The 27085-nt window shown below is 37.2% G+C and overlaps 1 protein-coding gene across 3 annotated transcripts in view; it reads right to left on the bottom strand.

Moving 5' to 3' along the window:
* Window positions 1-27085, bottom strand: part of LOC148162091 (ubiquitin carboxyl-terminal hydrolase 9X-like) — a 150086-nt gene that overhangs the window by 40087 nt on the left and 82914 nt on the right. For 2 of the 3 annotated variants that reach the window (XM_088020348.1, XM_088020346.1), the window contains exons 22-26: window positions 22526-22656; window positions 22067-22345; window positions 19364-19489; window positions 18251-18376; window positions 17627-17796 (exon numbers count right to left, since the gene is read on the bottom strand). In XM_088020348.1, coding sequence (XP_087876474.1) covers window positions 17627-17796; window positions 18251-18376; window positions 19364-19489; window positions 22067-22345; window positions 22526-22656 — 832 coding nt within the window. The remainder of the gene's footprint in view (window positions 1-17626; window positions 17797-18250; window positions 18377-19363; window positions 19490-22066; window positions 22346-22525; window positions 22657-27085) is intronic. The other variant, XM_088020347.1, reaches the window with a different exon arrangement.

Here is a 27085-nt window from a genome sequence, read left to right as displayed (position 1 = left end):
ACTGAGACACATTAGAGTCAATTTGTCAAGAAACAAAGACTAAATTGTGAAATCATAAAGGATGAAGCAATTTGTCATATGGAAGTCATCTTCAGTAAGATTTATAGATGATTTCTCATCAGAGACCACAAATCAAGAAAGTAGCAGAATGACAGGTATAAAATGACAAAAAGAGGGGCACACCTGGGTGGCTCAGTCATTAAGCATCTGCCTTCGGCTCAGGTCATGATCCCAGGGTCCTGGGATCGAGCCCCGCATCAGGCTCCCTGCTCTGCAGGAAGCCTGCTTCTCCCTCCCCCACTCCCACTGCTTCTGTTCCCTCTCTTGCTGTGTCTCTCTCTCTGTCAGATAAATAAACAAAAAATCTTAAAAAAAAAAATGACAAAAAGAGGTGCCTGGGGCGCCTGGGTGGCTCAGTTGGTTAAGCGACTGCCTTCGGCTCAGGTCATGATCCTGGAGTCCTGGGATTGAGTCCCACATCAGGCTCCCTGCTCAGCAGGGAGTCTGCTTCTCCCTCTGACCCTACCCCCTCTCATGCTCTCTCTCTCTCATTCTCTCTCTCAAATAAATAAATAAAATCTTGGGGGAAAAAAAAAAAAAAAGAGGTGCCTGGATGGCTCAGTGGATTAAGCACCGGACTTCGGCTCTGGCCATGATCTTAGGGTCCTGGGATTGAGCCCCATGTTGGACTCCCTGCTCAGTGGAGAGTATGCTGAGCTATGTATGTATTCTTTTTACTAATGATTTTTCTTTTTAAGATGGTAACTTGCATGTATGTGTATTTTATCACAATTAGAACTGTAACATTTTCTTGAAAAGTGAGTACATAGCTTCAGGAGAAACAAACTTTGTGCTCTATAGTAAGGCAGTTACAAAATTTTAAAAAATAACATAAATTCTGTAGCTCTAGTATGTTCTTGTCAAATCCCAAAGATCATCTTGAAAGCTCCCACATCAAAGGCCAAAGCACCCAGCAAGACTCGGTGCTCCAGCACCCCACAATCCCTCCACCAAGCCAGCCCTCTCCAGCCTGAGAATTCAGAAAAGGCCCCTTTACCCACTTTTCTAATTGAGTTTTATTCCAGAACAAATGGTTTTACAAAAAAAGCTAATTTTAAACCCAGTACATTTTCCTACTGGTAACAGCTCCATCTTCCTTCAACCCGTAGCCCAAAGAATCAAAACTATGGTGCGGCTGGGCTGGGAGTTTGGTGCCAACTACAAACAATTTTAAATCTATTTGAATGGTCACACAAATGTTTAGAGATGTAATACATAACAATATAAAGGGAAGTACCCAAACTGAGAAAACAGTATTTGTTATTGAAATTAACTTGGCATTATGGAAACACAATGTTATTATTCAAACTAGATTAAGTTTAGGGTATTAACTGACATTCTTAGGGTAACAACTAAGAGATCCTAAACAACTTATACAGAAAAAGGAATCAAAATGGTACACTATCAAAAACTGCCCCTTGTCTTTTTCTTTATTTCTCTTTACTTGTTTTTTTAAAGGTTTTTATTTTATTTTTTATTTTTTTAAAGATTTTATTTATTTATTTGAGAGAGAGAGAATGAGAGATAGAGAGCACAAGAGGGAAGAGGGTCAGAGGGAGAAGCAGACTCCCTGCTGAGCAGGGAGCCTGACGCGGGACTTGATCTCGGGACTCCAGGATCATGACCCGAGCTGAAGGCAGTTGCTTAACCAACTGAGCCACCCAGGCACCCTAAAGGTTTTTATTTTTAAGTAATCTCTAACACCAAATGTAAGGCTTGAATCCACAAGCCCAGGATCAAGAGTCATACATTGCAAATCCAGTGTCTGAGCCAGCCAGGTATCTTAATCATTCATTCATTTTAAAAGTAAACAAATTAAGCTTTTTTCTTTTTTAAGATTTTATTTATTTATTTGACAGAGAGAGACACAGCAAGAGAGGGAACACAAGCAGGGGGAGTGGGAGAGGGAGAAGCAGGCTTCCTGCAGAGCAGGGAGCCTGATGCGGGGCTTGATCCCAGGACCCTGGGACCAGACCTGAGGGGAAGGCAGCCGCTTAATGACTGAGCCACCGAGGCGCCCCATAAACAGATTAAGTTTTCCCATTAAAAGGTAAATATTGCCAAAATGACTAAAAAAAGAAAAAAACAATCACCTATGTTAACTACATGAGACTCACTTTAGATACAAAGACACGAAATTAAAAGTAAAAGCTAATTTGGGGGAAGATACCTAAATAGAGAGTACCAAGAATCCATCTCTCAGTAGAAACTGTCTCATGTAACAGCAGCAAATGTTCCAGGAATAATATTCTATCCTCCAAATATCAGAGATACGTGTTTTGACTGTTGGTTGCTGCTCCTGATCATGTATGTTAAGCTACTAAGGTGGGAAGCCATTGTTCAACTGCCCGTCCCATTTGGAAAACCACTCCCCTCTAGTTTAGCACTTCCAGGGCATTAAAAAGGGCAGACGGACATTTCAGGATTAGGACAATCAATAGCAAACACATATATTTTGTGGAATTTGGAAAAGTGACCATACATACCCAAGGAAGGGAACAGGTTCAGAAAATACCTATAAAGACCTTCAGTTTAAACTGCAGGTAGATTCCCAGAACAAACTGTACATTTCTAATACCCAATTTTCAACAAAGAACACACAAAGCATAAAAAGAACCAGGAAAGCACAGTCCAGTGAAGGAAAGAAATAGTCAACAGATGTCCCTGAGAATGACCAGATGTTGACTTTCAAAACAAGTAATAAACTCTTGGGGACGCCTGGGTGGCTCAGTTGGTTAAGTGTCTGCCTTTGGATCAGGTCGTGATCCCAGGGTCCTGGGACTGAGTCCCACATCAGGCTCCTTACTCAGCAGGGAGACTGCTTCTCCCTCTGCCTGCGGCTCCCCCTGTTTGGGCTCTCTCTCTCTGACAAAAAACAAAACAAAAAACAAAAATAATTAAAACAAAAAACGTCCACAAAAAAAACCTCTCTTAAAGATGCTCAAAGAATGAAAAGAATATGAGAATATCATCAAGAAAAGAGGTATGTATAAAAAAAAGTCAATAAAGAGACAGAAAACATAAAATGAAATCCCCTAAAAATTTGTGGAGCTGAAAAGTACAAGAACTTAAATGAAAACATTTATTTTACAGGTATTCAAATAAGTAGATTTAAACAGGCGGTTTAAGAAATCAGCAGATACAAAGACAGGACAATTCTAATGACTGTGTCAGAAGCAGAAAGAATGAATGAAAGTGAACAGACCCTAAGGGGCCTGTGGGATACCGTCAATGGATCAACATATGCATTAAGAATGTAAGTAGATAAGAGAGAAAGAAAACAGCACAGAATTATTCGAAAGACTGAAAAATTTTCCCCATTTGAGGAATGAAATGGGCATACAGTTTTAAGAACCTGATTGAATTCAAACAGACCTACATAAAGATATATTAATTTGAACTATCAGAAGACAATCTCCAGAATAGCAAGAGAAGCATCACATCAGGTACATAAGATTCTCACTAAGATTATCAGTGTATTTTTCATCAAGAAGGCCTTGGACAAATAAACACCAAGTGCTGAAAGAAAAAAAAACTATCAAGGAGAAATACTATGTGTGATAAAACTGTATTTTAAATAGAGTAAGATGTTCATAGATAAACAAAAGTTGAGAGTTTGTAACCTAATTATGAAAGTATAAGAAAACTTCCTCTAATCCATATGGATAGGGAGCCCATATAACATGGATTTCAAAAGAAAAAACTAAACTTTTCAGATCTTATTAAAGAAGAGTTCTCTAGAGAAATGTAACTCAACACAGAAAAAAACAAGGACACCACGGTAAATTTTAGCCTTTGACAACCAATATCTATAGGAGACAGTAATCCAGCTAGCCGCTCCCCATATAAGGCCCATTCATCTAATAAATACATCAAGTTCAGCAAAAATTATAAGATACACTAAAAGAAAAATAAAAAACAAAGTCTGAAGGAAGGAGCAAATATCAGAATCAGACACAGATATAGCAAAGATGTTAAAGTTACCAGACTAGGAATCTGAAAAATGTATAATTAATATGCCAAAGTATCTAACAGATAAAGAACACATACGAACATGGAGGCAATGTAAACAATACAGCAGAAATTCTATGAAACAACTAAATAACATTAGCGATATGTCAGTGTAACAGAAATGAAGAATGACTGTAATGGGCTCATCAAAAAACTACACAACTGAAAAAAAGTATCAGTGAGTTTGAAAAATGCAGGAGAAACTCTGAAAACTGAAATTGCAAAGAAGAAGAAAAAAGGTAGGGGCCTGGGTGGCGCAGTCGTTAAGCGTCTGCCTTCGGCTCAGGTCATGATCCCAGGGTCCTGGGATTGAGCCTCGCATCGGGCTCCCTGCTCAGCAGGAAGCCTGCTTCTCTCTCTCCCACTCCCCCTGCTTCTGTTCCCTCTCTCGCTGCGTCTCTCTCTGTCAAATAAATTAAAAAAAAAAAAAAGGTGAAACAACACCAAGAACTGTGAGACAACTACAAAAAAGTAAAACATATCGATAATGGGGTACATAAGAAGGAAACAAAACAAAGAAATATTTCAACCAATAACAATGGAGAATTGGTCAAAATCAATGACATTCTGAATCAGTGATCAAGGAAACTATGAACACCAGGAAAGATTAGTAACAAAAAATCTTATGTAGGCATTTCATATTCAAACTGCAAAAATCAAAAAAAGAGAAAAAGCTTGAAAGAAGCGAGAGTAAAAAACCTTACCTATAGAGGAGTAATAATAATTACCTTGGACATCTCTTCAGTAACCATGAAAGCAAGAAGAAAATAGAGTGAAATATTTAAAGTGTTGAAAGAAAAAACTCACCAACTTAGAAATCTGTACATAGCAAAATTATCATTAAAAACTAAAAGACAAATAACACTTTCTCACACAAAAAATAAGGAAACTGCCAGGAGACTTGTCTTGCAAAATGTTAAGTGCTTCAAAAAGAAGGAAAATGATACAAGTCTGAAACTGTTATCTATATAAAGAAACAAAGAAATTCAGATACATACTAAATTAAGTGAAAAATACATCTCATTTTTCTTGTTTTTTTTTTAAGATTTTATTTATCTGTTTGAGAGAGAGAGACAGAGTGAGAGAGGGAACACAAGTGTGGGGAGGAAGTGGGAGAGGGAGAAGCAGGCTTCCTGTTGAGCAGGGAGCCTGATGTGGGGCTTTATCCCAGGACCCTGGGATCCTGACCTGAGCCGTAGGCCGATGCCTAACAACTGAGCCACCCAAGGCGCCCCTCATTTTTCTTATTCTTAATTAACAGATAATTGTTCAAAATAATGAAGGAACAGTAAGTTGTTGAGTATGGATAAGTGAAATGAATGATAGCAGTGTTACAAAGAAAAGGAGGGGAATTTGGAAATTCTATGTTTGAAGGAATCTGCCAAACTCTTGAACTTCGATAGTATTCTTGAAGATTTAAGGGCAACCACATTTAAAAAGTAATTAAAGTGTAACTGATACAAGGGGAGAAAAAATGGAATCAGATAAAATGATCAATTAAAATCAGAGACGTGAAGCCATGTCAGTCAATTATGGGTAGGAGGTTTCCATGCTTGTCCCTCCAACAAAATCAATCAATAAATAACTACATATCCACCAAAATACTTCTGGGACAGATTCAGAGCTGAATAGGAGGCTGTAGTACATAAAACATATGGATAATAAAAATCAAGAATAGTCACGTTGAAAAGTGCAGGAAGTGTATTTCCTACATTACCCCTTCCCTGAGGAAAAGACACAGTTCAATGCAGTAGAGATCCACTCAGTCTGCAATCTTCCTTCATTGGAGGAAAATGAAGAGTAGGAACCCAGATAGCCTCGTCACTGCTTTGGACAACAGCAACTTCTGCCACTGAGGACTACTACAGCCTTCACCAATGCCAAGCCCAGCTGAAAAATGTGTCTAGAATCTATGCTGCACTTGGAAAAAGAGCCACTGCAGATGTAGAACCTGGAGGAGCTGCCACTGCACCCTACTGGTAAAGGAGAGGCTACCAAACGCTAATACCACCTGAGGTGATATTGGAGCTGTTGTTGCAATCAGAGAAGGAGCTGCTGCCATGCTGTGTACTTCCAGAGACCTAAATTGCTGCTTCTGACACCTAATACCTGCAGCATTGATTACTGAGAACCTATGTCCTTCTTAATGCTGACCTAAACTCCTCAGAAGTCAGTGCTGTTATACTCTTCTGAAGGAGGAACTCCCACATACCATCAATCTAGCACCTGCACACTAACTCATAGGTTAAGGTCCTTCCAGACTGTAAGGTCTGGAAAGGGTGACTGCTCTCTCAAATGCACACAAAACACAAACTGATTAAAACATGGAAAAACAAGGAAGCATGACACCACCAATTAATAAAATTACCTTTAAGTAACTGACTCCACAGAAATGCAAAGCTACAAAATGCCTGACAAAGAATTCTAAATAATTGTTTGAATTCAGGAACACAATACATAAACAAAATGCAAAGACTTTCTGAAAACAGACAGAAATCTTTGAAAAGGACCAAAAAGAAATTCTGCAGCTGAAGAATGAATGAAATGAAAAAAATGCAACAGAGAGCTTCAGTAGCAGAAATGAAATGGAAGAAAGGATACATTAAGTGTAGAGAGGTCATTTGAAACTGTCCAGTTAAAGGAGAAAAAAGAAATAAAAAACAGTGATAAAAAGTCTGTAAGATTTATGGGGCAACATCAAGAAACATCAATAAACACATTTTGGGAATCACAGGAGAAGGGACTTATTTTGAGACAATGGCTGAAAACTTTCCAAATACCAGGAGAGATAGAGATACCAGATTTGTGAAACACAGATCCCAAACAGGACCAACAAAGAAAGATTTCATCAAGACACATACATTAAAATCCAATCATCAAAAGTCAAAGAAAAGAGGGAATTTTGACAGCAGCTAGAAAAATGGCTCTTCACATAGAAGGAATCCTCCATAAAACCCTACCACAATCAGCAGAACCTGGCAAGACAGCAGAAAATGGGACTAATATTCAAAGTGCTGAAAAGGAAAAATTGTTAACCAAGCATGCTATGCTAGTGAACTCTGTGTACTTCCACAGAGACCTAAATTGCTGCTTCTGACACCTAATACCTGCAGCATTGATTACTGAGAACCTATGTCTTTCTTTTTTTTTTTTTAAAGATTTTATTTATTTATTTGAGAGAGAGAGAATGAGAGAGAAAGAGAAATAGAGAGCACGAGAGGGAAGAGGGTCAGAGGGAGAAGCAGACTCCCTGCCGAGCAGGGAGCCCGATGCGGCACTTGATCCTGGGACTCCAGGATCATGACCTGAGCCGAAGGCAGTCGCTTAACCAACTGAGCCACCCAGGCGCCCCGAACCTATGTCTTTCTTAATGCTGACCTAAACTCCTCAGAAGTCAGTGCTGTTACACTCTTCTGAAGGAGGAACTCCCACATACCATCAATCTAGCACCTACACACTAACACTAAGTTCACTAGCTAGAAGTGAATATAAAGACATCCCAAAAAATGAGAGAATTCATCACCACAAGAAATACATTGTAAGAAATGTTATAAGTAGTTCTTTATGTTGAATATGTTAATTAGTAACATAAAAATATAAGAAAGCATAAAACTGACTAGTAAAGATAAATACAGTCAAATTCAATATATTTCTCTAATACTGTGTGTGTGTTTAAAGATTTTATTTATTTATTTGAGAGAGCACACACGAGAGACAGAGCATTAGCAGACGGGGAGCGGCAGGCAGAGGGAGAAGCGGGGTCCCTCCTTAGCAGGGAGCCCAGTGCTGGAGCTCGATCCTAAGACCCTGGGATCATGACCTGAACCAAAGGCAGACACCTCACTGACTGATCCACCAAGGTGTCCCTCTTCTAATACTGTTATAGTGGTACAGAAAATCACTATTACCTCTAGTATTAAAGTTAAAAGGCAAAAGTTGTTGTTTTTTAATATTTTTAATTTATTTATTTGACAGAGTGAAAAAAGAAAGCATAATCAGGGAGACCAACAGAGAGAGTGGGAGAAGCAAGCTCTCCACTGAGAAGGGAGCCCAATGCAGGGCTTGATGTCAGGACTGGGGACCACGACCCGAGCCGAAGGCAGACGCTTAACCAACTGAGCCACTCAGGTGCCTCAAAAGGCAAAAGTTTTAAAATCACTATAGCCGAAGGCAGACGCTTGACCGACTGAGCCACTCAGGCGCCTCAAAAGGCAAAGTTTTAAAATCACTATAGCCACTATAGTAATTTGTTAATGGATACATAATATAGATACAGGGTGTTACCAAAAAATGTGGGAGGGCCAGAGAGTAAAAGTGGCTAGAAGACTCAAATAGTCATTTCTCTCAGAAAGACACATGACTGGCTAATCGGCACATGAAAAAATGCTCATCATTTGGGACATGCAAATCAAACCTAGAAGGAGATACTACCTCACACCAAAAACAATGGATACTATAAAAAAAATATCAGAAAACAAGTGTTAGGAAGAATGTAGAGAAATCAAGGAAAAAAAGTGAAGTTTTTGTCTAAGACTTAGGATATAAGTTTAAAATATACTGATAGAAGGTATTTTTTCTTATGGTAACGACAAAGAAATAACTTCTATTGGATACACAATAGATAAAAAGAAAAATGAAAGCATTTCACTACAAAAAAATCAGATCAAAAAGCAGAATAGCAAAGAGGAAGGAAAAAGGTACAAAATATTGAAAACAATGAACAAAACAGCAAAAGTAACTCTATCTTTTAAAAATTACTTTGAATCTAAAATGGCCTAAATCTGGTATAATCAAAAAACATTGAGTAGATAATTATTATGAAGTTATTACAAAAAAATATTATAGTGTTAATATAACAACAGAAATCTAAAAAAAATTTGGTAATTTCCTAGAAACATATAATCTAGCAAACCTGAATCAAGAAAAAAAAAAAACAGACCAGTAACAAAGAAAAAGCATAACTTAGTAATTTAAAACTCTGAACAAATATAAGGCCAGAATAGACAGGTTTCACGGGTAATTTTTACCACTTATAGGAAGTTAATACCTATGTTTATTTTTTAAAGACTTTATTTATTTATTTAGAGTGCTTGGGGGGGAGTGGCAGGGGGACAAAGAATTTCAAGCAGACTGCTCTAGGCATAGACCCTGATAGGGGCTCAGCCTCATGACCCTGAGATCATGACCTGAGCTGAAATCAGGAGTCAGATGCTGACTGACTGAGCCACCCAGGTGCCCCATCCTATTTATTTATTTATACGTATTTAGAGAGAAGGAGAGAGAGAATGTTAATAAGCTTGCTCCATGCCCAGCACGGAGCCTAGTTCAGGGCTGGATCTGATGACCCTGATATCATGACCTGATATGAAATCAAGACTTGTACACTTAACCAACTGAGCCACCCAGATGCCCAATATCTGTCCATAAGAAAAGAAAGAAAAAAAAAGAAAAGAAAAAAAAGAAAGAAAAAAAAAAGGATTTTATTTATTTGAGAGAGAGTGTGAGCGAGGGAGCACAAGCAGGGGAGGGGCAGAGGAAGAGGGAGAAGCAGACTCACTGCTGAGCAGGGAGCCCAACATGGGGTTCAATCCCAGGACCCTGAGATTATCACCTGAGCCAAAGGCAGACACATGACCAACTGAGCCACCTAGGCACCCAACACCTATCCTTTTTCAACTGTTCTGAAAACTGGAGTAAGTGGATACATTTCCAAACTGCTTTTGTGAGGGCAGCATCATCTTGATACCAAAGCTAACTAAAAACACTAGGAAAAGAAAACTACAGGTCAATATCCTTGATGAACACAAATGCAAAAATCCCCAATACAGTAATAACAAATCAAATTCAACAGGACATAAAAAGGATTATACGTCATTACCTTGTGGGAGTTATCCCTGGAACACAAGGATGGTTCAATTACACAAATAAGTCTATGTCATTCATCACATTTACAAAAAGGAATGATAGTACAATGATCATCTCAATGCATGAAGACAAATGATTTGGTAAAGTTAGATATCCATTTGTGATTAAAAACTTTAAAAGAAATAGAAGGAACTTACCTCAATACAATGCAATGTGGAAAGCCCATACTTAACATTATAATCAATGATAGAAATCTGAAAGTTTTCCCCTCTAATAGCCAGTACAAGGCAAGGATACCCAATTTCACCACTTCTATTAACACAGAAGTAGAAATTATTTCTAGAGCATTTAGACAAGACATAAGATTGATCCTGAGAAGTAAAACTGACTACAAATGACATATGTAGAAAATTCTAATGATGCAACCATTAAAAAAAATACAAAATCAAAATAGAGAAGTTTCATTTCTATACACAAAGAACCATCAAAAAAAACCCACACCGGTATTAAGAAAACAATCCTGTTAACAGTATTAATAGAATAAGAATAAGCTTAGAATAAACTTAAACAAAGAGATGTAGGACTTGTACACTGAAAACTGTAATACTGATAAGGAAATTAAAGAAAGACATCCTATATTGATGGATTAGGAGTACTTATATGGTTAAAATGTCCACTTGAACACAATCTACTTCAATACACAGTCCCTGCCAAAATACTAACAGCACACTCACAGAAACAGAAAAACAATTGTATATACATATGGTGCCACAAAAGACCTCTAATAAACCAATCCTAATTAAGAACAAAGGTGGAGCATCATGCTTCTTGATTTCAAACTGTATTTTTTTTTGAAGATTTTATTTATTTGACAGAGACACAGTGAGAGAGGGAACACAAGCAGGAGGAGTGGGAAAGGGAGAAGGATGCTCCCCGCTGAGCAGGGACCCCAATGCGGGGCTCGATCCCAGGACCCTGGGATCATGACCTGAGCCGAAGGCAGACCCTTAATGACTGAGACACCCAGGTGCCCCTCAAACTGTATTATAAAGCTATACTAATCAACAGTATATTACTTGCATAAAAAGAAATATATACATATGGACAGAACAGACATCTCAGAAATAAAACCATCCATTTTATGGTCAACTGATCTTTGAGAAGGGTGCCAACGGAAATTAAATAAGGTTTCTTCAATAAATGATGTTGGGGAAACTGAAAATCCACATACATAATAATGAAAAGGACACTTATTTCACACCATACATAAAAATCAAGTAAGTCTTAAACTTAAGAAGAAAACAGAGAGGGGCGCCTTGTGGCTCAGTTGATTAAGTGTCTGCCTTCAGCACAGGTCATGATCTCAGGGTCCCAGAATTGAGACTGCATCAGACTCTGTGCTCAGCAGGTAGCCTCTTCTCCCAATCCCTCTGCCACTCTCCCTGCTTGTGTTCTCTCTCTCAAATAAACAGAATCTTTTTTTAAAAAGATTTAATTAATTAATTAAATTAATGTGTGAGAGAGAGAGAAACAGCATGAGTGGGGACTGGGTCAGAAGGAGAAGCAGGCTCCCGCTGAGCCAGGAGCCTGATGTGGGACTTGATCCCAGGACTCTGGGATCCTGACCCAAGCCGAAGGCAGTCGCTTAACCAACTGAGACACCCAGGCGCCCTCAAATAAATAGAATCTTAAAAAGAAAAAAAACAGAGAAAAAGCTTTAAAAAAGAAAAGATTTTGCTTATTTGACACAGAGAGAGAGCAAAAGTGAGCGCAAAAGCAGGGGGAATGGCAGGCAGAGAGAAGAGGGAGAAAGAGGCTCCTTGCCAAGAAAGGAGCCTGATGCAGGGCTGGATCCCAGGACTCCAGGATCATGACCTGAGCCGAAGGCAGACGCTTTACTGACTGAGCCACCCAGGTGACCTGAGAAAAAACTTCTGATATGGGTCTTATGAACTGATTTTTTGCATATGACATCAAAAGAACTGTCAACAAAAGCAAAAATAAAGAGGACTGCATCAAACTAAAGAGCTTCTGCACAGCAAAGAAAACAACAGAATGAAAAGGCAACCTACAGAATAATAGAATATATTTGCAAACTATGTTTCTCGTAAGTGGTTTATATTCAAAATATAAGGAACTTATGCAGCTGAACAGCAAAATAATTAACAGCCTTAAAAGGGGAAAGGACCTGAACAGACATCTTTTTCAAAGAAAATAAATAAATGGTGAATAGGTATGTGAGAAAAACAATGTGACTCATCATCAGGAAATACAAATCAAACCAAAACAGGTTATCACCTCAGACTTGTTAGGATGGCTATTCTTAAAAAGTCAAGAGATAATAAGTGTTTGCAACAATGTGGATAAAAGAGAACCCTTGCACAATGTTGGCGGGAATGTAAATTTGTACATCTGTTATGGAAAACATTATGAAGATTCCTTAAAACACTAAAAATAAAATGATTTTATCATCCAGCAATCCAAATAAAATCAGTATCTTGAAGAAATATTTCCATTCTCATGATCACTGCAGCATTATTCACAATAGTAAAGACATGGAAGCAATCTAAACATTGATGATGGATGGCTAGATAAATAAAATATGATACATATACAATGGAATATAGCTCAACTATTAAAAAGAAGGAAGTTCTGCCATTTGTGATACCATGGATGAACCTGGAGGCCAAGTGGCCAAGTGAAATTAGACGGACCCCAAAAGACAAATACTGCATAACCTCACTTAAATGTGGAATATAAAATACTCACATTCTTAGAAGCAGAGGGTAGAACAGTGGCTGGGAAAATGTTGGTAAAAGGCACAAAGTTTGGCTATCCAAATATCCAGGGTTTCAACAAATTTTGTTGGAAAATAATGTACAATAACTATACTTAACATTTTGTCTTAAAATCTGCTAACAGATGACTGCAAGTGTCCTCACTATGCAAAAAATCATTAACTATGTAAAGTGAAGGATGTAAGAATTGCTTTGACTACAGTAATCATGTCACAATGTATATATTTAAGAAAATCATATTGTACCTCATATATTTATGTATCTTTCTCTTACCACATACACCTCAATAAAGCTGGGGAAAATTTTTAGAAATAAAAATAGATCGATATACAATATTAAAAGATTCCATATTGCTTTCTCAGAAAGAAATTTTCTTCAAAATTATAATGCATCAAAGAAACTTACTTCTAGTCATTTTCCAGTGAGATAATTTTAGCACTCGTGACCAATTTACAAACTCTGGGAAAAACTAGTATAGGTAATCTCTGTATAGGAAATCTAGTAAGTTACATAGCTCTATTTACGTAAAAGAAAAATATAGAAAGAAAAGGCAGAAAAAAGTGAAGGAGAAGGAATCAAGAACATGGAGAATGAACAGAAAACAAGCAGAAACATGGTAGCCAATAATACAAAGATATCAATAATATTAACAATATTAAAACTCAAAGGTCTAGGGACACTTAGGTGGTGCAGTTGGTGAAGCATCTGCCTTTGGCTCAGGTCATGATCCCAGGGTCCTAGGATCGAGTCCTGCGTCAGGCTCTCTGCTCAGCGGGGAATCTGCTTCTCCCTCTGCTTGTGCTCTCTCTCTGACAAATACATAAAATCTTTAAAAACAAAAACAAAAAAACCACCCAAAACCCTCAAATGTCTAAATACACTTAAAAATATGTAATTAAAGCATATAAACATGTTACAGCCTAGAATATACTACAAAAAAGGAATCCATAAAGAAGACATAGATTAAAATGTTGGAGAAGACACTGTACACAAACACTAAAAGAAAGCTAGAGAAGTGACAATTCAAACAACTATAATTTCAGCAGAAAAATTCTAAAAGACTAGCAAACTAAATTAAAAGTAAGCAGAAGATATTTTAAAAATTAGATGATAAATCAATAAAGAGATTTTTAACAAAGAAGGGAATTGCAACAGTTATCAAAAAACATCCCTCAGGGGCGCCTGGATGGCTCAGTCAGTTAAGCGGCTGCCTTCGGCTCAGGTCATGATCCCAGGGTCCTGGGATCGAGCCCCGCATCGGGCTCCTTGCTCAGTGGAGAGCCTGCTTCTCCCTCTCCCTCTGCTTGCCTCTCTGCCTACTTGTGCTATCAAATAAATAAATAAAATATTAAAAAAAGAAAAAAAAAAGAGTGAGGCTCCTGGCTGGCTCAGTCAGTGGAGCATGTGATTCTTGATGTGTGGGTCGTGAGTTCAAGCCCTACATGGCGGAGCGGGGGAGGGGGGAGCAGGCAGGCCTACTAAAGATAAAAAAGAAAAGAAAAAAAAAAAGAAAACAAATCCTAGGAGCAGAAAAAGGTTCACTGGTGAATACTATTAAAGAAGAATGAAAACAAATCAGTCATTTCTTGTTAACAATTTAAAGGGAGGAACTACAGAAATTTATTCCATAATGCCAAAATCATGATGACAACAAAGTCAAAGATACTGTATAATAAAAAAGACCAATAACCCCTTAAGAAAAGAAATACAAATAATCTCAGAAGGGCCAACAAGCCTATGAAAAGGAGCTCATAAGTGAAATGCAAATCAAAACACAATGAGATGTCAGTTTGCACTCACTAGGATGACTACTATCAAAACAATAGGTGCCATCAAACATGTAGAAAAATTGGAACCCTTGTGCATTGTTGGGAGGAATGTAAAATGGTGCAGTGACTATGAAAAAGAGTACCGAGATTCCTCAAAATACTAAAAATAGAATTAACTATGACCCAGCAATCCCACTTCTGGGTATATATGTAAAAGAATTCAAAGTACGCTCTTGAAGAGATGTCTGCACATCCACGTTCATCAAAGAACTGTTCACAACAGCCAAGAGATGGAAGCAACACAAATGTCTATCAACACATGAATGAATAAAGAATACGTGGTAATATATACAGAGAAATTTTATGTAGCCTTAAAAAGGGGGGGAAATCCTGTCACATGCTACAATATGGAAAAACGTCCAGAACATGACATAAAGCAGTTAACTCAGTGACAAAATACTATATGATTCCAATCATACGAAGAATCTAAAGTAGCCAAAATCATAGAAACGCAGAGTAAAAGTGTTCCAAAGGGGAGTACTGGTGATGCTGTGCGTGGGTAAATTAGCATTTAGTGAATATACTGTTTCACTTCTGCAAGATGAAATAATTCTACAGTTTCTTGAAATCACATAAACATATTTAATATAAAACTATCAATTTAAAGTGGATAAAAATGTTATGTATTTTTTACCATAATAAAAATATTAAAATTCCTCAAAACATTATCAAATTTGTAAGTATATTAAAAATATTATACCCAATGACCAAGTGAGATTTATCCTAATAATGCAAGACAGTTTCAACATACAAATCAGTACATTTTATTTTAATAAATCTATTTTTATTTTAATAAAACTATTTTTGAAGGCATCTGGTGGCTCAGTTGAGCAGCTGCCTTCAGCTCAGGTCATGATCCCAGGGTCTGGGATCGAGCCCCATACTGGGTTCCTGGCTCAGTGGGGAGCCTGCTTCTCCCTCTGCCTCTGCCGCGGCTCCCCTGCTTGTGCTATCTCTCACTCTGACAAATCAATACATAAAATCTTAAAAAAAAAAAAAACAACTTTTTACACATCACATAAATATGAAGGAAAAAACTGCGCTCATCTCATCTGATTCAGAAAAAAACTTAAATAAATTGTAACCTTTTCATGATAAAAACGTTTAATGAGGAAAGAATAAAAAGAAAGTCTCAACAGGATAAAGATCCTATATGAAAAGCTTTGACTTAGTATTATACTCGTTGATAAAAGACTAAAAGCTTTCTATATCAGTAACAAGACAAGGATGTCTAATATCACCTCTTCTATTCAATATAGGAAAGCATAAAGCAAAGCAAAGGCAAATGAACATAAAAATTGGGGAGGGGCGACTGGGTGGCTCAGTCATTAAGCCTCTGCCTTTGGCTCAGGTCATCATCTCAGGGTCCTGGGATCGAGCCCCGCATCAGGCTCCCTGCTTGGCGGGAAGCCTGCTTCTCCCTCTCCCACTCTCCCTGCTTGTGTTCCCTCTCTAGCTGTGTCTGTCTCTGTCAAATAAATAAATAAAATCTTTAAAGAAAAAAAATTGGGGAGATGCAAGTAAAACTATATTTGTAAAAGACATGGTTTCATATACTAATACAATTCTGAAGTATTCATAAAGAAACTGAATTCAGCAAAACACTAAGTATAAAACTTGAATTTCTACATAGTATCAATGAACAATTCAAAACAATTAAGAAATTAGGAAAAAAACAGCAGCTACCTACAATAGCAGCAAAAAGGACAAAATACTCAAGAATAAACAAACATAACTAAAAAGGAGCAACTGTGTTGAAAGAAATGAAAACCTAAATAAAAGACATGTGTTGATGCATCGAAAGACTTCATATTAAGATGTCAATACTACCAAATGAATCAATAGATTTAATGTAATGCCTTTCAAAATTCCAATGGTGTTTACTGCTGAAATGGGGAAAACCTATCCTAAGATTCATATGAACAATCCAGTTTCAGAATGGATTTACTTATTTAAAAGATCTTATTTATTCATTCGAGAGAGAGAGAGGGCACAGAGAGGGGGATGGAGGGAGGGGACAGAGAAGCAGACTCCCAGCTGAGCAGGGAGTCTGATGCTGCACTTGATCCCAGGGCCCTGGGACCTAAGCTGAAGGCAGATACTCAACCGAGCCATCCAGGCACCCCTAAAAATGGATTTAAAAAGACATTTCTCCACACTAGACATAGCAGCACATGAAAAAAAAGGCTCAACACCATATTTGGAAATAAAAATCAAAACAATCATAAAATGTTATGTAATACCCACTGGGAGGGCTACTATTTTAAAGAAAGTTAAAAAATAACAAGCCTGGGAGAGGATATGGAGAAACAGGAATCTCTATACATTGCTTGTGGCAATAGAATACAGTGAGCCACTTCAGTTTTGTGGACCCTCAAAAAGTTTAACATAGAATTACCAAGTAATATCTATTTCCAAGGCACATTCTCAAAAGAACTGAGAATGGGTACTCAAACAGATACCTAGGTTCACAGCAATTATCATAGCAGCAGCATTTACAATACCCAAGAGTGGAAACAATTCAAGTATCCAACAACAGATGAACTTTATAAGCAAAAACATGGTATATACAGACAATGGATCATTCAGCTTTAAAAAGGAAGGAAATTCTGCAATTTGCTACAACATGGATGAACTTTGAGAACATTATGCTCTATGAAACAATCCAAGTACAACAGGACTAACACTGTGTGATTCCTCTTACGTGAGGTACTTCTAATAGGCAAGTTCACAGAGGTAGTATATAAATCAGAGGTAAACCAAGGGATGGAAGGTTTGGAAAATGGGAATTATGACTTAAAAAAATTTGTCTGGATAATGAAAAATAGGATAGTGGTGATGACTGCATGACACTTTTAATAAAAGTTCTTAAGGCCACTGAACTGTCCACTTAGGTTAAGTGAAACATGTTAAATACAAGTTTCCTAAATATCAAAGTACTATGTAGACAACCAAAAGATTTCCTTATTTGACTTCTGAGACAAATTATGATCAAAACTAATTCCTTTCTGCTTAAAAGAAAAAGGTCAACCTTCTTCTAAATTAAAAAAAAAAATCACTTACTTGCTGGGACAGTGCAATAATAAGTCAATGATAAATGTCTGCCAGGCTTTTTCTTTACTAAGTGCATCCAGGGCTGTTGGAATCAGAGCAAAACATAATGTCATCACTTCCAATGCTTCACAGCAAACCTGTTCATCCTCCATGTCTGGCTCACTGCTTGCACTGGGGGTCTGTAAAGTTAGAATCAAGAATAAATTACTCTTTAAGACACACTTAAGTGCTTTATTTTCAAAATAAAATTATATATTGTCATCTTAATTATAGCTGTAAGTTTACTTTAAATTAATAGGGGCCCTGGGTGGCTCAGTGGGTTAGGTGTCTGCCTTCGGGTCGGGTCATGATCCCAGGGTCCTGGGATTAAGCATTGCATCATCGGGCTCCCTCCTTAGCAGAGAGCCTACTTCTCCCTCTCTGTCTGCCCCTCCCCCAGCTTGTGTGAGGGTGTGCACGTGTGCACTCTTTCTCTTTGTCAGATACATAAAATACAATAAAAAAACCTACAACCCCCCCACCAAAACTAATAGATACAAATAACCTGGTCTTTAAAAGATGGCAGAAATGATGAAAATTTAGTGCACAATTAACTTTTATATAAAAGCAATATAGTTTTGTAGTAATTCTTACCATCTCATAAATTTTTGTGATTTTTTCATTTGGGCTAAATACCAAATCTAATGCCCCACATCCTGATGCCCAGATGATTTTTTGTATAGCTCTAATTACACAAGTATCAGGCATGTGTCTTGAAGCCTGAAAGAAAATTAATACTTAAAAATGCTGACAAAATATCAAGTAAAGTTATCAGAAAACAAAACATTTCTCTTTTTGATAGTAGTATAAATGGCTTTAAGAACACAAATATGTTCCACACTGTCTTTAATATCTAAAGTAGCTTTTGTCCCCATTTTTTTAAATCTTCACCTCAAGTCATAAAATTTATGCTGATGAAATAAAACACATTTATCAGCTACAGCCTAAGTATGCTTCAGGTTAAGATCTATTCTGGCTCTATAGATATTTTTCTTAAGAATTTTTAAAACAGAGGAAAACCAAGTCACCCAGTCAGTCATTCAATTCCTATGTGTTTAATAGGTAAGAAAAAAATCAGCTAACCAAAGCACGCGTGATTTGGAGAATTTTCAAAATAAACAGTTTTATTCGCAATAGTAAAAAACTAGAAATAATCCTAATGTCTATGAACAGAATATGTAGGATGACCATAAAATGTAGTACCACTCAAAATGGAATAAACCACACACACATAAATGACTGCGACATTTTAAAATCATGCTGACTGGAATAATTTAGACATAAAAGAGTACACAAATGATCACATTTGTGCAAAATTTAAGAAACAGAGAACTACTCTATAATGATAAAAAGCAGAGCAGTGGTTGCTTAGAGCCAGGAGAAAACTTCTGGGGTTGATGAAAATGTTGTTTTCCTGACTATACCATTACTTTAAACTCACCACATGGTTTATTTTGACCTAGTTCATGCAATATACATATCTCAAACAGTCTGTTTAAAACGTACTTTCAAAAGTATGAATATTAGTAGATAACTTTAGTAAGTACAATTTTATGAAATTTAAGCTGAAATAAAATAAAATTATGGTCTAGAATACTTAGCCCTAGATTGTGATAATCTTCATTTAATTATGAGTAAACAGATACCGTATCAAGAATAATAAAAAATAAACCACCCCAGACCCCAAGCTTTCAGTTTTATACTAACCTCATCAGATATTTGCTGGGCAAGACGTATGGATACATTTCTAAGCATGCACTCAGATGATGGATTAGGAATAATCTGAAGGGCATTTTGTAGCACCACTGCTTGATCATGCGTAACTTGATTAATCTGTAGAAGTTAACATTTTTACTTGGGAGTAAAAATCTTATACATAAGCACATTTTCAAGTATTTGTACACTATAAAAGCCTGACCCTCTGTTCCTCATCCATCAACACTCTCTTAGGATGTAATCCTTCCATGTATCCACTCTACAATTTATGGTGATCTGCAGAAAAAGCATTTCAGATCGCTAACACTGTAGACTTCTCTTAGTTACCTTCTGGAGTGATGATACTCTACTGCAAACTCCACTCTCAGATAAATTTAATATTGTTTCTACAACTGAGTTCACTTCCAATTGCAGAAGATAAATGACACAGCTTTGAGCAATGCTTTACATGTTTCCAGATACATTCTTTCCCCAGCCCTCCTGGCTATACCTGTCATTATATCACATGAGAAAAATGAGGGTTCCAGATAAATACATCTTCAATTTCTCCTCCTCTAATCTTTAAATTTATACCTTAATTCTTTCCCTTTCAGTCTTCAAGATGTTCCTACACAAGGGTACTTTTGCTATGTGTGCTCTAGCTTCTCGCCCCAGCATGCTAAAATTTCTACACCTTCATCACCCCATTCTACTTTTCTTTCACAGTAAAGTTTTATTGAGAAATATTTTTAGGGACGCCTAGTTGGCTTGGTCGGTTAAGTGATTTTGGCTCAATTCATGATCTGAGGATTTTAAGGTAAAGCCCCTCACTGGGTTCTGTGCTAGGAATGGAGTCTGCCAGAGATTCTCTCCCCCTCTCCCACTGCCTCTCCCTTACCCCTGCTTGCTCTCTCTCTGTCTCTCTCAAAAAAATCTAAGTATATATTTTTAAAAAGAGGTACTTTAAGAAATTCAAGGGTTTGTGAAGTTCTTCCTATAGACACAAAGGTGGCCAAAGCAAAATAACTAGATAAAATACTTCTAGTTTTTTTCTAACCTCCAATCAGATCAGTTTACAGTTTTACTTAATGTATTATTTATTGTATATGTATATATAATATTAATTATTTAAATTCTTCAATAAACGCTTGGAGGTCCAATTGCCTGGTGCTATTAATATGAAATTTCAAACAAAAAACCAGACGTAGTTGAAAGTATAGTTTTAGAGTCAGCCTGCCTCTTCACAGAGTTGAACTTTCAGGTCATTTTATTACTGAGGCCAAAATAGTTCATCTCTTTAGATCTTAATTTTCACGTACAAAATAGGTAGTAAGAGTAATCCACCAAATATGTCTAATATTGATGATTAAATGATACAGCATATTTGACCATTAAACATGCAGACCCACAATATAAAACATTAAACTTGGGAATGAAAATAGAGCATTGTAATTTTCTTTTTAAAATTTGTGGTGGGTGCCTGGGTGGCTCATTGGTTAAGTGTCTGCCTTCAGCTCAGGTCCTGATCCCAGGGTCCGGGGATCAAGTCCCACATCAGGCTCCCTGCTCCATGGGGAGCCTGCTTCTCCCTCTGCCTCTCTCTCTCATTCTGTCTCTCATGAAAAAATAAGTAAAACCTTTAAAATAAAAAATAAAAAATAAAATTTGCAGGGATTCCTGCGTGGCTCAGTTGGTAATCATCTGCCTTCAGCTCAGGTCATGATCCTGAAGTCCTGGGATTGAGCCCTGCATGGGGCTCCCTGCTCAGCAGGAGTCTGCTTCTCCCTCTCCCTCTGCCGCTCCCCCAGCTTGTGCTCTAATTCTCGCTGTCTCTCAAATAAAAAAAATCTTAAAATTTGCTGTACAAAATCACATTATTCTTTTAATCTTTTTATTAATACAACATTGCAAAATTATAAAAAAGAGGAAGATGGAAAAAGAAGTAGATAGAAGAATATAAATTACCCTAAAGAACCCATTATCTAGCATCTATAATTATCAACAAAAAGTCAGATTTTTTCACTGAATCTTCAACTCAGTCTGACCATACCTCCCAAGAATTATGTTAGAGAAAAGTCTCAGACATTATATTTTATTTAAAATACCTCAGCATATGACTCTTCTTTGAAACAAAATCCATAATACTATTATCCCACCCAAATTAATGATAATTCTAAGTATCAAATATCTAGTTATTATTCAAATTTCTGTGATGAAAAACCAATCTATTTCTAAAAAAATCTATCCTTAAAGCATTTTATTTTCAGTGAGTAATTTAATAAAACTAATGAATGAACTAAAATTTAGTGTGAAGTGAATGACACATTCAACCCTTGCATCAAATCTCAGTGTATCCTGAGAACATTCAGTGATGTTCATCAGGATGATAGCATGGCAGAGAAGAGTTTTTGTCACTTATGGTGGTTATGTTTTTCAGAGTCGGAGAAGAGATGGGAAATATACCAATTAAATCTTTTCCTTTTATAACCACCTGTCTTTATATATCTTTCAGTTATCAGTTAATAAAAAATTCAGGTGAGTTTTTCAGACTTAAACAACTGAAAACAACTCAAAAGCCTTAAGGGTAACAAAGTGTCCTATGAGATCACTGTAATCACTAGAGAGTATTTACATTTCAACACAAGTATAACAAAAGATTGAACTGATCTTATATTCTCTAACCATAAACCTTAACAATCTAAAAAATTTTATTACCGGTGTTATGGGATCTGCACCTTCTACAACTGGCTGACAAGCTTCTGCTACAGCTCGAACATGGCCATAGCCTATGGCAGTTAACAACAGTTTGGCTATCTTAAGACCATTGAAGTAAGCACCCCTTCGAGTTTCTGTATCTGTATTTGGCAGGAAGTTATTTCTTGTTAACATACTCAGTACAAGAGGTAAGCCACCACTTTTCAAGAAGTGAAATTGAAAGTCAGAGGAATCATCTGCCAAAGGTGCACTAGCAGGCATTAACAAGGCATAAACGACCTGGAAAAAAAAGAGAAGGGGGCTGTATTAAAAGATGTTAAAAAAACAATTTATAACTTCTATTTTCCTTATCATTAGTACTAAAAAATTCTTAAATATTTCACAAGATTACATTCTTATGCATATTCTTTGTATTACCATATGATGTAAAAATTAACTTTGAAAAATACTAAAATGAACCTCTGTTAGGTATAGCACTCGGGAGGCAGAAGGACCAAAGAAAAGTGATTCAAGAGATGGTCCAAGGTTATTTTCTCCAAGTTTTGCATGATCCAAACAAATGGCTCTTAATTTTTCTACTGTTGTGCTATCTGCAAAGAAAACACAGATTAAAGTAAAATGTAATTCATATGTTAATATTTCACATTTAATATACTAAAGAGTATTATCTTCATTATAAAACATCATCAATAAATATCAGTTAAGCTGAGTTCTAAGATTAACTGTTAAAATATAACCAGACCTGGACTAGTTCAACCAGGGTTCTTTAACAGTCAATCCAAAACACGAAGGGAAGTTTTCCTATCCAGAGATCTCAAATCAACTATTCCTCCTTCACCCACTGGAGACAGGAAAAAACCTACAAAAAACAAACAAAAAACCCACACCCCCAAACAAAAAAACCGCACAACACCGAGGAGTAAGTTCTTCCTGAAACATAAACAACACAAGCTCCTGCCACCAAGTTCTCAATTACTTGCCCCATAAGACGAACCATTTGTTTTTGGTTTTTAAAAGAAAACTGAGGTACCGCTTAAAAGAAACAACTTTCCTAATGTATATCTAACAGTAAAAAAGCTTTGCATTTTCCTTTTGTATAAAGATGTGAGATTTACAAAAAATTGAAGAGATAAAACTAAAAAGATAATCCCTTCTCAAAAGAAAATACATCGGTAAATCGTCATGATTTCAGATTACACAAAAATTTCTTACATATGATGCTAAAAGCACAAGTTACAAGAAGAAAAACCGATTAACGGGACTATATCAAAATTAATCTTGTGTGCATAAAAGTAAACTTATAAACTAAAAAGAAAATGCACAAAATGGGAAGGAATATTTGTAAGTTGTGTATCTGATAAAGGACTTCTATCTGAATGTACTATAACATTTAAAATTCAATTTTAAAAAACCACTTCAAAAGTAAGCAAAAGGCTATTAACAGACATTTCTCTAAAGATACACAATGGCTGGTAAGCCCATGAAGAAACACTTAACACCATTAGTCATCAAGGAAATGCAAATGAAAACCTCAGTAAGATGATCCTTTACCACAACTAGTATGACAACTGAAAAACAATAATAGTTATCAGTGAAACGTGGAAAAACTGGGTCCCTTATACTTTACTTGTGGACTAGGAATGGTGCCACCACTTTGGAAAACAGTTTGGCAGTTCCCCAATATGTTAAACATGGAGTTACTAAATCATCCAGCAATTTCTCTCCCCAGTATATATCCAAAAAACCCTAAAAAACTAGTACACAAATGTTCACAACAGCATTATTCATAACAGTGGACACAACCTAAGTGTCTACTAGCAGATGAATGGAACAAAACTGTAATACACATACAGTGAAATACACATTCAGCCTTAAAAAGAAATTCAATTCTGACAATACTACATGGAGGAACTTATCCTTATGCTAAGTGAAATAAGCCAGTCATATAAAGACAAATACTGTATGAATCCACTTATATGGGATTATCTAGAGAAGTCAAACTCAAAAGAAACAAAGTAGAATGTGGTTGCCAGTGTCTGGAAAGAGGAGGTTATGTAAGACAATGTTCTTGTGCTTAGGAAATACACACTGAGATGTTTAGGTAAAAAGGTATAGGTGTCTGTAACTTTTTCACAGGAAGTTAGAAAAATTACATAATGATACAGCAAATGTGCCAGAATGTTAACCATTACTGAATATGGAAGAGTATTTGGAAGTTGATTTTTTTTAAAGATTTTATTTCTTTGAGAGAGATGGCACGACAGTGAGCAAGAACAGTGGGAAAAGAGAAGCAGGTTCTCTGTGGAGCAGAGATCCTGACGTGGGCTGGATCACAGGACCCTGAGATCATGACCTGAGCCAAAGCCAGATGCTTAACTGACTCAGCCACCCAGGTGCTCCTGAGAGTTGTTTTTTTTTTTTGTTTTTTTAAGATTTTATTTATTTATTTGACAGAGAGAGTGAAAGAGCACAAGCAGGGGGAGCAGCAGAAGGAGAGGAAGAGGCAGGCTCCCCGCCCAGCAGGGAGCCGGATGCGGGGCTTGATCCCAGGACTCTGGGATTGTGACCTGAGCTGAAGGCAGACGCTTAACTGACTGAGATACCCATGTGCCCCGCCCCTGCAAGTTCTTTATATCACTCTGTGTAGCTTTAAAATTACTGCAACACAAAGAGTAGGTTTTATAACAGGACAAAAAAGATTAAAAAAAAGATTATTTTTAATGGTAAAGAAGACAATAGCTTTTTCCTTTGATCATGGGTAGCATGCACGCTCCTGGTGGCTCAAGTTGAAATTGAGGTCTGATGATGTGAAGGAGCAGGTGTATAAACTGGCCCAGAAGGGCATCACAAATCAGTGTGATCCTGAGAAACTCCCATAGTGTTGCACAACCACATTTTGTAAACAGATAATAAAAACTTAAGTCCAGAGGACTTGCTCTTGATCTTCCTGAGGATCTCTACACTTTGACTAAGAAAGATATTGCTGTTCAAAAGCATCTTAAGAGGACCAGAAAGAATAAGGGTACTAAATTCTGTTGTGTGTTTTTTTAAAGATTTTATTTATTTGTCAGAGAGGGAGTGAGAGAGCACAAGCAGAGGGAGTGGCAGAGAGAGAGGGAGAAGCAGGCTCTCCACTTGAGCAGGAAGCCTGATGTGGGGCTTATCCCAGGACCCTGAGATCATGACCTGAGCTGAAGGCAGACGTTTAATGACTGAGCCACCCAGTCCACCCAGGACCGCAATTCTGATTCTTATTGAGAGCTGCTGTAATCACCAATTGGCCTGACATTATAAGACTAAATGAGTTCTGCCCCCCAAATTGGAAATATAATTAATCTGCAGTCTCTGCCCTCGTTTCTTAATAAATTTAACCGATAAATCATAAGGCAAAAACAATGCTTTAAATGAAAAACAGTGAAGTCATTTAGATGCCAACATTGTTTAATTCACAAGTAATGTCAAGGACTATACATTTCCTGTTGCTATCATGTTAAAACAAAGGGTGAGATATGCATTTCTATACAAACTGTATAAAAAATTTTAGAGTCAGAGCTGGAAAATATACCTGCTACAAATTTGTAGCATTTTTCAAATGTTGATATAAGTGTAAAGAAAATCTCAATATTTTAAAATACATTTGTGCAACTGAGGAGCTTCCATTTAGCCTAAATTTCAAAGTGATTAATCTCCAATGTACTGACATACTAAAAGTCAAATACTAAAGGATGCTAACAAAAGGATGAAGAGAATTCTATAAATTCCTTTCATGCACTATTCATGGAATGATAACCAGCAGTACCTACCACATCAGAGATAAAATACATAAAATTTAGGCTTTACTGATCAGCAATAACAAATAATTACTTGCAACATTTTGATAGGAAACACAAACTTTGAGCCCACTTAGATAAAATCATACCCCTCCCCAAAATTCCGTTATTCTCACACTCAGACCAGTATTTTAAAAAACTGCACTCTATTATTTTTAAAGTTAGAATTTTGCTAATAAAAAGCTTTTGTGTTGGGGGGCACCTGGGTGGTTCAGTTGGTTAAGCATCTGGTTTTAGCTCAGGTTATGAACTCAGGGTCCTGGAATGGAGCCCCACATCTGGCTCCCTGCTCAGTGGGGAGCTTGTTTTCTTTTTTTTAAACTTTTTTTTTTTAAGATTTTATTTATTTATTCATGACAGAAAAAGAGAGAGAGAGAGAGAAGCAGAGGGAGAAGCAGGCTCCCAGGGAGCTGGGAGCCCGATGTGGGACTCGATCCCAGGATCCTGGGATCATGACCTGAGCCGAAGGCAGATGCTTAACCATCTGAGCCACCCAAGTGCCCGGGGAGCTTGTTTTCTCCCTCTGCCTGCCACTTCCCAGTTCTGCTTTCTGTCAAATAAATAAAAATCTTGAAAAAAAAAAAGTTTGTAGAAATTTGTTCTCTCTCCTTACATAAGCTCCAATGTAATATTCTTCATTATGCCTCTTGGCAGAATGCCAAAAATTTTATCTGGCCATTTAAAAAATTTTTTCTAAACACCTGAGCTAAACAAGATGGCGGAGGAGCAGGAGACCTAAATTTCGTCTGGTACCAGAAATTCAGCTAGATAGGGATCAAACCATTCTGAACACCTACGAACTCAACACAAGATGGAAGAAAAGAATAGCAGCAACTCTCTGAACATAAAAGCGACCACTTTCTGGAAGGTAGGATGTGCAGAGAAGCAAATCCGAGGTGGTATTTGGGAAGACAGACCACGGTGGGTAGGGGGCCTCCACCAGCCGGCTACTGGCAAGTGGTAGAGCCGTGGAGCACAAAATCGAACTTTTAGAAGTCGGCTTCGCTGAGTGACGTTACTCCAGTGGCTAAGCAGGAGGGTGGAACCCTCACTGTGACAGTGTGGTCTCAGGACCCTCAGGGTCACAGAAAGACTGGGGATGCCTGAGGGCGGCAGAGCTCCCAAGGATCGGAGTAGGGAAGCCAGCTGCAGAGACGGAGTTGAGGAGCTAGCTCTCAGCTCACGGTTG

Source organism: Eumetopias jubatus, unplaced genomic scaffold (genome assembly GCF_037043125.1).
Source record: "Eumetopias jubatus isolate StellerSeaLion01/CBP00866 unplaced genomic scaffold, mEumJub1_p1.0 scaffold_23, whole genome shotgun sequence".
NCBI lineage: Eukaryota > Metazoa > Chordata > Mammalia > Carnivora > Otariidae > Eumetopias > Eumetopias jubatus.
Note: the sequence above shows the minus strand (reverse complement) of the source record. Positions and strands in the feature narration are given on the sequence as shown.